We start from the raw sequence: 13,245 nt of genomic DNA, 5'->3' as shown, positions 1-13,245 counted from the left end.
TCTAAGAGTTAAGAATGTGAAGGCCAAACTTCACTAGTGTTTAAAAAGTAACTTTGGGCAAATTACTTCATCTCTCTAATGAAGTAATATCCTCATGTGGAGATGAGAACAGTATCCATCTCAGAAAACCCTGCAGAACAGTTAAAACAGTATGTGACATATTCTTCGGTTAGATTATAATCAACTATTACTTGCATATACATATATATATATATTTACACATATATACTTATGAGTTAGTTTCAGAATATATGACACAATTAGAACAGTATTTAAGGCAATAGCACAATCAAAATCTAATCAATGCTTACATTTATTTTTATCACAAAGCTTTCATTTTCAATGAAATTAAATTTATAAAAACAAAACTTGAAACTACAGAAACTGTCCTAATTTCACCTAAAATGTTGCTTAAAAATAACAAGTATAATTTCAAAGTTAGTAGTATACTCACAACATATTAATTTCTGAGAGCAATTACAAATTTAAAAGTCAAAATAATAGCCTGTACAATATCATATTATAATAATGCAACAATTAATTACATGATCTTAAGTTGTTTCCATACAATGGCACATAAAATTAATAAAAAATATAAAACTCCAAGTCTATACCCAGTTCTTCTGTCAACTGAAAGTCAAGCATTCGCTTACTTAAAAATGTCAAGCTGAGCAGATTTAGCAATCAATTATATTTATATGCTTAAACCAAAATCATGTTTCTGAAGATTCTGTTCCAGCTCATGTGATTTTTTTTTAATTTAAATAATAATGAACTTACTGTGGAAGACTTAAAATTGCTTCTGGAATACAGGCAAATTTGTTTTGAGATAATTTTAGGCTTGTTATGGAAGACGGTAAGAAGGGCATAGAAACTAAAAGAAAATAAAAATAAGATTAGGGCATTTTATTCATTTTAAATAGATTTCCATTGAATTCAACAATAAGAATAGCTACCAATTACCTGTCACTTTAATTTCCACTCAACCCTGGCAATAGTAAATCTATTTTTTTTAAGTGAAGATAATAATGTCTTTAATACTATTGCTAAACAATAAAACAGTACATTATACTTAAAATATTTTAATCTAAAAGCTAAATGTATAAACATAACTCATCCTTCCAACATTTGTACAAAGTAAAATTATTAGAATATTATTTCAAATTATAAATGATATTATATGATATACATTATAAGTTAATTCAAATTACTCAATTAACTATTACAAAACACTTTTGTGCTCTCCACCAGGTGCTCTTAAGAACCACTGAGAAAGATAAAATATGGGGAGCACCTGTTTAATTGCTATAAAAGTATTTTCTGCCTCAATATTAGATCTTTTGGACTTATTAGACCTTTTTGGAACCTTAACGTTTTTAGATATGCTACAAATGAACATAATTCTCTGTATTCTTGCACATGCTAGGAAAACATGGGACATTTTATAATTCTCAATAAGAAGGATAATCATATTGTATATTATTAAATTTTGCACAGAGCATTGCTCATAAGTACATATTAACTTTACCAATTTGAATGCTGTGAAATGATTAACTTGATTTGTAAGGAAACAACAACAGTAATTACATTAGTAATCAAACAATTTCTGAAGAAACTTCAGTTATGAAACAATGTTCTTGTGTAAGGATGGTTTGCTCCAGTTTAGGCAGCCTTGTGCATTTTTAGTCGAATAGACTAGAAGGAACTACAGTGTAATGACTATTTGTAGTGTCATTTTGGCCTATAACAATAGCAGCCTGCTAACTTTTTATCTGAAACTCCAGCCTGACATTTAAATCATAACAGTACTTTTACATTCCCACCTAAAATGTGCATACACGATTCATCCTGTAAACCTGAGAAGGCCTGGTAAGGAAATCCACACTTACCAAGAAAATTCATTCTGGCACTGAAACACTCTACTTTAGGACAAGCCTCAAGAAAGTCCTCTGGTAGGGATGAAATGTGGTTTTTACTAAGGTTTAAAATCTTCAGTTCCTCCAGGCTCAAGGGAAAACATATTTCTGATATTTTGTTTCTAGTCATAAGAGACAAAATGAAAATCAAATGATATAACCTCATGTTTTGTAGAAAAAAATAAAAATAATTTCCCTTCAAGGAACGGCATCCCTCATTAATTTTGAAATTAGTTGTGAAAATCTAAGTCAACTGATAGAATCTGCAATATTATCTACCTCAGTCTTTTATCAGATTACCTTTAATTTTAAAGCCCCTCACTTTAGAAACAATGTCAGTATAATTTATCAACCTTATGAAACTTCAATATAAGACAAGTCTTTTGTCTTTAATGACCCCCTTTCTTACCCTTCTAAAATGAGCTGTTCCAGTTTCTCTACCACATTGGTGAGGTTTTCAGGAACAGACGACAGTTGATTATATGACAGGTTAAACTGTTTTAAGGTCAGACACCTCACCATAGGATCCAAAACTATGGAGGGTCCGATGTCATTTCTAGAGACATCAAGGTTGGCAATGCAATTCATTTTCAACAAGTAAGAAGGAAATGATGTAAATTTATTACTGTGCAAGTCCAAATGTCTCAAACACTTCAGAGTCTGAAAAGACAATATTTTAAAATTTTAAAATGAACCATCTGAGAAGCTTAATCTTAGTTAATATCTTTATTTTCCACACCTCAGTTAACTAGAACTATCAAGAATTTTCAAAAACTTGAAAGCACAATACACGACACAATTTCAGTATACTGGGTGACCTACCATTTCTGATATAACAATCTCTGCTATAAAATACAACAGGTAGACATTCCAAAGCAGGTTCAGAAAAATAACAGAGTTTAATTCAGTTTTTGTTTTTTTCGGTAATTTCCAAAAAGAGTTAACAGGAAAACTTAACAGGTCTCAACAAAGACTGAAATTAATAATTTAATGAATGAGCAGTATACATAATCCAGGAAATATAATTCTAAACACTGGATTTAAAAACTGTTATTAAAATAAGATTTAACCATTAAAGTAGTGATTTCTGTATAACAAATGCTTCATTTTAGATATTCCTCTTCTAAAACTTTTTGAAATTTTTTATTTCAAATTTCTACGTTCTATTTTAAAATTGTTCCTATTCTTACAATGACGATGACAAATCTTCTATTTACATATTATCTTTGATGTGGATTACTTTCAAAGGGCGAAAATACCAAAAACAGTCACACCTCTTTGCTTCTCTTTATGTATCAACATATTTATCCACACAAAGAATTCCAAAGAGTTTGATTAGTGAGGTCTCTCACCAATTTTTTTCAAAATTCCTGCCTTTATTTTAGAGTCTATAAATTATTCAAAAGGAAAGTTTAAAAACTATTACTCCCATGGTTAAATCAGAAATTTTCCTGCAAAGAGGGACACAGTTGTAACCCCTCAGACTGTCCAGAAGAGTGTTATCCTGGTGGTTACATTTTGACATTTCCCTAAGAGAAGATTCTGAGCTGGTCCACTCACCAAATGCCCTAATATATCACCTATTTACAATCTCTTCAACTACTCTTTGTTTTAGCTTGGATAAATTCTATTCTGTTCTTTTAATTATTCATTTAACAGTATTTATCGAAGGCCTACGAAGTGTCAGGCATTTATTAATTTCCCCATGAACTAAGTCATTAAGTATCTATTAAGCCCTTATTATACATATGCATATGTGTGTGTGTGTATTTGGGGGAGGAATTGGTACTTTGAAATTTATTGCTTTTTTGTGTGTATATATACATATATTTTATATATATATATAAAATCTCAGATCTTACTGGGCACTGAGGATAGACATAAAGTAGCCTAAAGCAGTTCCTGTTCTCAGGAAGTTCACAGTTTAGTGAGGGGGCCATGCATTAAATCAAAATGTAAAAGTTTTTGAGGGGCAGGTCATGGTGGCTCAGTGGCAAAGTTCTTGCCTGCCATGCCAGAGATCTGGGTTCGATTTTCGGTGCCTGCCCATGTGTTAAAAAAAAAAAAAGTGTATGAGCTTTGGGGGAGGAACTGGGTGCTATGGGAATGTAAACCAGAGGTGGGTTCCCAACCTGGTCTGTAAGGTAGAAGAGGGAAAGGTGGGCAAAGAATGAGGAAGTGACCTGGACAATGTGGAGGATTTACCCAGACAAAGATCTCTATTTCCACTGCCTGACCTCAAAATGTTGCTGAAGACCACACAGGCTAAGATACCTGTGTGAAAACTGGAAGAATGGAAGAAATGGCACACACACAACAAAGCTTCTTTTTCAAGACTGAAGCACGACATGACATGACAAATTAGATATAAATACACTCTTCAAATAACCTGACAGTAATAAGGATAAATTAAATGTACCTCACATAGTTGCTGTGGAAAGCTCGTGAGTGTATTCTGATGAAGTTCCAGCTTTTCAAGATGCTCCAAATGACAACTTATACAGCATTTCTGGCTTAGGGCATCAATGTCTCTTAATTCATTTGCTGAAAGATCTAATGATGTAATATATTCTCTCTCAGAAGCCAGGGAAGACATGCTTTCTGATTGCCTCATATGGGATTGCAGTTTTGATGACCCTTTCATCAAAAACAAACAATGAAAATATAAGCAAATAGTTTAAATTTACGTAGGAAATGTTTACTGAACAGCTACTGTGTCAGGATCTCTTTTTTGAGATTCAGTCAAAAACCAAACCATGAAGCTTATATTCCAGTGGCAGAGATAAGCAGTAAATAATATATATTTAATCTATCAGGTGAGATAAATAGAAAAAAAAAAAAAAACACTGTTGTTTGCCAGGCTATCATTTGCATTTTAAAAAAAGCACAAAAGGAATAAAAGCATCTACTGCAATATTCATCAAATGTAAATTTTTAAATCAATGAATGTATTTTATTCTTTTAGAGTGTATGGAAACATTAGGTGAATATAATTAGAAGGTTATGTACAATTAAGTTGATGGCAAGAAAAAGTGAAAAATCAGAATGAGTTTAACAAAGCACTGAATTCTGCCAAAAATATCTATTTATTTATGATCATTTCTAAATACTTACTGAATGAATCATCTGAAGACAATAATTTTCTTCTTTGCTTCAGTAAATCTTCATGATCAAATATGGGACCCTATTAAACAAATGAGGAAGTTCATTTTAAAATCACAGTTTTTTTATTCATATGTTGTTGTTTGTTTTTTGAATCAGAAGAGAACATTTTCATATGGAAACTCCTGAGAAGTTTTAATGGGAATAAATGCTATTTACAATTATGGCAAAAATAAGCAAATACAAAGAGCCTGATCATGAGGATATAATAAATAATCCATTTTAGTGAAAAAATGACATTAGGAAAATCCACTCTTTCTCCATTATTTTAGATAAAAGTGAAAAACTGAAAGCTTGATTCAAAAAGATTTCATATATGTAAAAATTAATTTTGCCTATTTTAAGACAAAGAATCAATATAAAAGAACCCTCATGAGAAAGATCAAAGGTGATAGTGGAGTTATACAAAGAATACAGGAGTTAACAAACGTGTATGAATGCTGAATCATCGCATTGATATGTCTCCAGTATCTTAGAGCAGCTAGAAGTAAAAACCTAAAATTGTGGAATTGTAACCCATACCAAACTCTGAAATCTGTTCTATAATTGTTATGATGTGCTTTGAAATTTATTGTTTTTTTGTAGATACGTTATTTTTCACAAAAAAAGAAAAAAAGCCGATTGTGATGATAAATGCATAGTTATATGATGATATTGTGAACCAATGATTGTACACTTTGGATGATTAGATGGTATGTGAATATATAATATATATCAATAAAAAACAAAAAAAAAGAACCCTCATATTTTAACATGAATTATGACCAAAATTAGAGCACAGGTTAATATAGATCTTTCCAAATGATTCTAAAAATACAGTGTCTTTCAATTTCACCTACCAGAATAACCAAACATCTCATACAAATATGCCACAGTTCTTCCACAGCTGCTAAACATATGGGAGGTTAAAATAGTAATGATTTCCTAAAAAATTAAATGATTCTCATATAAATATGCCACAGTCCTTCCACAGTTGCTAAACATATGGGAGGTTAAAATAATAATGATTTGCTAAAAAATCAAATGATTCTCAATACACAAAATAAATGTATGTTTTAATGAACAATGATATTATACTACTCCATCTTGGTCAATGTCATTCAGGCTCCTATCTGGTTGCTCGAAAATCACTAACAGGTCACTAACTAGAGTACTGATGGGACATTAGGGCAGACCCAATGTGAGCTCTAAAGACATGGAGCCCTGAAAAGTGAAGGGTAATAACCACTGTGAATGCATGTGTATTTGCTACATATATGCCCTAAACAAATTTATACTCTGCATGCACAAAAGCCTACAAACATCACTTATGTCTAATTTATTTCTAATTATCTATATAAAGTTCTGATAATTCCAGTAATTTCTGCACCAATAGTCTTTGGCACAGAATTCTATTAAGAGAATGTCAGCAAAAAATAAATGACATTTTTAAAGTATAAATCACAATTTACTTACTAATGGATTGGAATGTCTTTGCAAATTTGGTGAACATCTCTGCAAGGCAGGATCTCGGTAAAATTCTCCCACACTAATTGAATTTGACTTCTTTTTCAAGAAAAATGAGCCTTCGCTACCTATTTTCAAATAATTAAAGAACATGAAGAGTAAGAAAATCTGACTTAGTCATAAGGTGCTGGTATAATAATCATGGAAGATTAAACATTTTTCTTAACAGAAGCTGACAGTCAATTCCATTTTTAATATCTTTAAAACTGAAATAATAAACAAGCTTTTCATTTGCAAAATTCAACTACATTTTTCTTATCCACTGTAGTAGTTAAGTTCAGGTGTCAACTTGGCCAGTTGATGGTGCCTGGTAGTTCTGCTGCTATGGACTTAAATCATCAGGATGTGAATTCATCTATGGCTGATTACATCTGCTGTCTGCTAAGGGGAGAGCATCCTGCAATAAGTTGAGGCTTAAAAGGAGAAGTCAGAAGAGAAACAGCTCAGCACAGGTCCAAAGAGCCCAGCACAGCCTAGCACAAGGCAGCTCAGAGTTTAGAGGTGGCTTGGACAGAGATGTTTGGAGTTGCAGAAAAGAATCGCCTAAAGAAAGCTACTTGAACCCAAAAGTGGGAGAGAAGCCCAATGTTGCCATCTGCCTTCCCAAATTAGTAAATATGTAACTAAATAAATGCTCTTTATAAAAAGTCAATCATTTCAAGTTTATTGCATTCCAGCAGCCTTAGCAAACTAAAACATCCACAAATATTCATTGAATGGCTATCATAGACTTGACAATGAGTAAATACTGAATAAGATAAGCAGGAAAAAATTACTAAAATGTAATCCATACTATTAACCTAAATTATATTTATACTTAAGAATTTTAATAAAATATAACTCAATTTAATTACATTCATGTCTTTTAAAATTACATTTTCACTATTATTCTTCTTTATATGCTTGTGAAAATTCTGTTTACAAATTATTTATACAAGCAACACAGTATGTTTTATAATTATTTTTATGGTGGCATTTCAAATATTTTTCTTTATTCAAAAGTACATGGAGAGACCCGGGATCGTTTCCCGGAGCCTGTCCATGCGAAAAATTAATAAATAAATAAAAAGCCTAAGTTTATACATATTATCTCTAATTCTTAATAACCCTGCAGTTGCCATTACTACCTTTAACAAGGTGAAGTTACTTTCACAAAGCCACAAAAGCATCAAGTCAGAGACAGACCTCGGAATACAATTTCAGTTTGAGTCAGAGTATTTTCACTGCAATAGTCACCACTCACCAATTAGTGAGTGGGATTATTATACTTACAGGTGCAGAGATAAGCTTCTTGACAGTAATTGCCTTACCCAGAGATAGGAAGCCATCTAAATAAGAAGCTTAACTATTTCCAATAATGAACACATTTTTTTCCTGATTTTTTTCCAAATGAATTGTAAGGCATTTTTCTCAGTCTTATTGTTTAATGCCCCTGTGTAAGTGCAAATAATAAAATGAAATGTTTTTAAAATAAGTACCTTCACTATCCAGATCATCACTTTGCCCAAACACAGAATCCACAGAAGAGTCAGGAACTAAGGTCCATTCATCAAACTTATCAAGTATATCTTGAGAAAAATTCTCACCGCTGCCAGAGGCTGCACCTTCTCCCACAGCACTTTTCATCTGATATCTGAGCACCATTCTCGCTAGGGTAGATGCGATATCTAAAAATAAAGAAATACACAGCAACTTAGAAATCAACATGATACAAGTGTAAGCACAATAATTTGCATGCTTTGAGAATATATTTTATGTTTACTCCCAAAGTCATTTTACAGTAGTGATATTGCTTAACTGGCAGTGGTGAATTAAAATTAAATTTGTTAAAAAAGTATATAATAAAATTTTACATAAAGCTTTGGTATACATGACCAACCTGAATCTTTCTGAAACTAACTTGACTTAGGGAAAAGCCCAAGCTTTAAGGTCAGATATTCCTGTTTCAAATCCTAGTAAAGCCATTGCAAGTTACATAAGCTCCCAAGTGTCCCTGTCCTCACCTGGAATGTTAAGCATGACAGAATCTATAGCATAGAGCCATGGAAAATACTAAATGGAATGATGCATGTAAATTGCTTAGCACAATACCTAGAACATACAATAGGCTCAATAATTGATAGAATGACTAATATAAACTGTTTGCTAAGTGGTTAATTCTGACTACAGGGAAAGTAGATGGAATTTCAAAGTTAATATCTTACTATTTCATTACATTTCATTTTATGCTCTATTATGAACAAATAAATTGGCAGTGTTCTCACTTTTCCTGTCATTCTACATATAGCCTAGAAAAATCTCAAATATTACTTTTAGAGCTCATATTATAATATGTTTATGTAACTCAGTCAAGCAATAACTGAAATATGTTTTAAAGCAATGAATCTAAAATATTCATTACTCAGACCAGCTCAAATAAATCATGGATCTACTTGCCAACCAATCAATGACTTTATACTTTTTGAATTAGGTAATATTTGTCAATAGTAAAAACCTCATAAAGAACAAAGTGAATGGTAAATCTCCCTCTAATCTTCTTAATGGTCCCAGAATTCCCCTCTATTAGATTTCAAGGATTAAAGTAGGCAGGTTGTTGGCATTAGACTAGTTACAGTGATAAAACATGGAACTTAATCATGTCTCATTAGTTTCCAGAGTCCCCAGAGGCAACCAGGGAACCAATTTATTGAGTTTTTTCATTATATAGTCTTTTCACATATAAGCATTTATGCCTATCCTTCTCCAATTATGTTTTCACCAACACTAGCTACCAATAAGGAGGTTTTCTGCTTTTTAAAAATTTTCACTTAAAAATGCATTCTATATGAGGACATTTGGATTAGCTATTTTTTTTCAAGGCTACAAAGCATTTCACTGCATGAGTGGACCATAATTTATTTGAAGGGTACCTTTTGGATAATATTTGCTTTCTTTCTTAATATTTTGCTCTTACAAACAATGTTTTAATATATATCCTGTACATACTTCTTTGTGTACATTCATATTATCTGTGTCATGGATTCCTGCCAGTATACTGCTCGGACAAAAAAGTATCTACAGAAATAAACCCATACATCTTTGGCAAACAAGGGTGCCAAGTCCATTCAGCAGGGAAAGAATAGTCTCTTCAACAAATGGCATTGGGAAAATTAGATGTCCACATGCAAAAAAAATGAAGATGAACACCTACCTCATAACATATAATAAAATTAACTCAAAATAAATCAAGGATTAAAATAAAAGGCTAAAATCATAAAACTCTTACAAGAAAACACAGGGGAAAATCTTAATGATCTTAGATCTGAAAGCAGATTCTTAGACATGCCACCAAAAGCATAAGCAACAAAAGAAAAAATAGATAAAATGGACTTAATCAAAATTTTAAAACTTTTGTGCATCAAAGGACATTATCAAGAGAGTGAAAAAACCACCTACTGAATTAGAGATAATATCTGAAAATCATTTATCTTATAAGGGTTCAACATTCAGAATGTATAAAGAACTCCTACAACTCAATAACAAAAAAGACAAACCAATTAAAATGGGTCATGACTTGAACTGATATTTCTCAAAAAAAGATACAGAAATGGCCAATAAGCACATGAAACAATACTCAACATCATTAGTTATTAGGGAAATTCAAATCAAAACCACAATATCACTTCACATCCACTAGGACTGATTTTTCATAATGGAAAATACCAAGTGCTTATAAGAGGCAGAGAAATTGGAACCCTCATACATTGTTTATGGGAATGTAAAATGTTGCAGCTGTTGTAGAAAGCAATTTATCAAGTCCTCAAAATACTAAATATAAAACTCCCATATAAAATGGGAATTATATTTTTGGGTATAAAAACACAAAAAGAATTGAAAACATGGACTCAGACACATGTACATCAAAGTTCATAGCAACATTGTTTATAATAGCCAAAAGGTAGAAACAATCCAACTGTCCATCAAAAGAATAAACAAAATGTGGTATATACATACAAAGGAATATTATTCAGCAAAAAAAAGGAATGATGTTCTGATACATGCTACAACATGAACTTTAAAAACATTATGCTGAGTGAACTAAGCCAGACACAAAAGGAAAGTATTATATGATTTCACTTAGATGAAATACATAAAATGAGCAAGTTCATAAAGACTAAAATAGTTTACCATTTGCCAGGATCTAGCAGAAGGACGTAAAAGATAGTAATAGCTTAATGCATATAATGTCTGTGTAGGATGATGAAAAGTTTTGGGAATGGGTGGCAGGGATGGTAACACAACATTGAAAATGTAATTCATGTCACTGAGTGGTACACTTAAAAATCATTAAAATGTGAAATTTTATGTTACATGTTAGCATAATAAAATTTGATAAAAATATAGACTAGAATTGGTTTGCTGAATGACAGAAAAATATTCACCATTTAACTTAGTCATAAATAAGGCCACAATAAATGATCATTGTTGGTCAAAAAAAAAGTATATGCACTTAAAATATTAATGGACATTGGAAATTTCATTCCAAAAAGTGAAATGCTTGTTAATATGTGAAGTGTCTATTTTCACATAAGCTTATCAACTTAATTTACTATTTTTATTTTTGTCAATACAATAAATTTTTAATCACCATCCACTATGCAAAAGGCACTAACTAGTATTAGCGGCTAAGGTTACAACAGTGGATTGTCGTCAGATTGACACAGACATCATGATGTTTTTAATCTACCAGGAGAAACCAAAAGGTAAAAATACAATTACTATATAGTATGATAAGTGCTAGAACATGGAAAAAATAGGGCACTGAGAAGCATGGAGGTGAACCTTCTAACCAGACTTCATGAGGACAGGAATGTCTTCTTGTAAAAAGTGATGATGATGCTGATGAGGAAGAATAGAGAGTCACGTGAAGAGAGAGGGTTAGGGATTTATGAAGAGAGATTAAGACTGGGAAAAGCCCTATAGGGAACAGTTAAGTAACTATGGGAAATTTAGTTTGACTGGAGCTTTTAGGGCCACTGGAAATGTGAAGGCCTTGAGTTTTTAGAGGTACCACAGTCCTAAGATGGATACTTTTCTCTAGCAGCATTCAGGTATTTGGGTGAAGGTAAGACAAAAAGTAGACTTTTGGACTAACCAGGACTACAGTTTCCGAGACGAGCGCATCAAAACTAAGGTGAGTAAAACAAAGAGGTAATTAGTAGGAGCCATGCTGTAGGATTACTGTGGGGAAGGAAGTAGACAAGGGAGTAAATTAATGGGAATAAAGGGAGCTCAAGCTTTAAACACTTTTAATGTAAGTAAATGAGAGAGAGCTAAAATAAAAATATTACCAGAGAATGAGGATAACATAAAAATACATAATATATACAAAATATATATTAACTTGAAAATGTAAAGAAAATATTCTTAACTTGAAATACAAAGACATGTGAGCTTGAAAATGCAAATTATGTGTATGTTTTGCATATACTTTTAAATGCATATATATATAAACATATAAAAACTTAGAAAAATACAATAAATATTGATTGCATTTTTATTTTTTCTTAAGTTATTTTTTCTTCCTTACATTTTTTCTGTATTTTCTTATTTTTATGAGTATATATTGCTTTTATAATAAAAAATAAAAGAGATTTAAAAAGCAATCCTCAGAAAGCTCCCACTGCTTTGCTCTATTTTTATAAAATATGTATCTGTTGTCTCATGAATAACTTAAATCTAATATCCCTTCCAAGTCAAGACAAAAAAAAAAGTTATTCAAACCTTTGCAATATTTTTGGCTTAATTTTTATCAGACTGAAATGAAAATAAACTAAAAAATTAGTGACTTAAAAATACTACTGAAAACAAAAAACTTGTAAAAATCTTCCCATTGATACTTACTTGTTTGTTTTCTTATATTGAATGTCTTATCTGGAAATAAGGGACCAAGCCAAGAAGGTTCGATTTTTCCTATACAAAATCCTCCAAGGCAGATGCTATTGTTGGCCAGGTTCAGAGCGAGCCTCCTCAAAAGTAAACTGATGATCTGGCTGTCACCTTTTCCGATGCTTATTGTCAGGGCTTTTCGGACATCCTGCTCACGGGAGCCACTATTCAATAACAGTTCCACCAATTTGGGACTACTTTCTTTCTCACATACCTAATTAAAGAAAAAAAAGTAAGCAAATTAAAAATTGGCACTATTCCTTTTAAAAGACTGCTTAATTGAACGTGGTGTGACTTTTCTTTACACCCTTAAAATCAAATTGAGACAAATTAAAACAAAACATCTATGAACGAGATTGCGAAAATAAAATAAAATTACTCCACAAATATTAGAATGGCATAAATAAGTAATTATCAAACTAAAGTTATTTATCATGAAAGAGGCAACATTATAGGAAAGAAAAGCTTGTGACTTGGAGTCAGAAAACTTGAGTTCAAATTCGGTTCCCCCCAATGATATAAGTTGCTTATACTTTCTGGGCTTCTAGTGCTAATCAGAAGACATCTGGGAAAATATCTAGTCCCTTACACAGTGAATGTCTTCATTTTTAACATAGAATAAATGAGAATATAAATGTCATAAAATTCTTTAATGCCCATTCTTTAATGATTACAATCATTATTCAGCTCTGATTTTCTTGAGCTCCAATGAAGAGCTCCTTGGGTCAAAAAT

At 31.7% G+C, this 13,245-nt stretch overlaps 1 protein-coding gene across 2 annotated transcripts in view; it reads right to left on the bottom strand.

The window, feature by feature from the left end:
- LRRK2 (leucine rich repeat kinase 2) overlaps positions 1-13,245 on the bottom strand; it is a 156,028-nt gene that overhangs the window by 79,895 nt on the left and 62,888 nt on the right. For both annotated transcript variants that reach the window (XM_077170530.1, XM_077170531.1), the window contains exons 19-26: positions 12,468-12,726; positions 8,063-8,251; positions 6,534-6,652; positions 5,031-5,100; positions 4,336-4,553; positions 2,326-2,576; positions 1,890-2,038; positions 781-874 (exon numbers count right to left, since the gene is read on the bottom strand). In XM_077170530.1, coding sequence (XP_077026645.1) covers positions 781-874; positions 1,890-2,038; positions 2,326-2,576; positions 4,336-4,553; positions 5,031-5,100; positions 6,534-6,652; positions 8,063-8,251; positions 12,468-12,726 — 1,349 coding nt within the window. The remainder of the gene's footprint in view (positions 1-780; positions 875-1,889; positions 2,039-2,325; positions 2,577-4,335; positions 4,554-5,030; positions 5,101-6,533; positions 6,653-8,062; positions 8,252-12,467; positions 12,727-13,245) is intronic.

This window comes from Tamandua tetradactyla, chromosome 7, assembly GCF_023851605.1.
Source record: "Tamandua tetradactyla isolate mTamTet1 chromosome 7, mTamTet1.pri, whole genome shotgun sequence".
Taxonomy (NCBI): Eukaryota; Metazoa; Chordata; class Mammalia; order Pilosa; family Myrmecophagidae; genus Tamandua; species Tamandua tetradactyla.
Note: the sequence above shows the minus strand (reverse complement) of the source record. Positions and strands in the feature narration are given on the sequence as shown.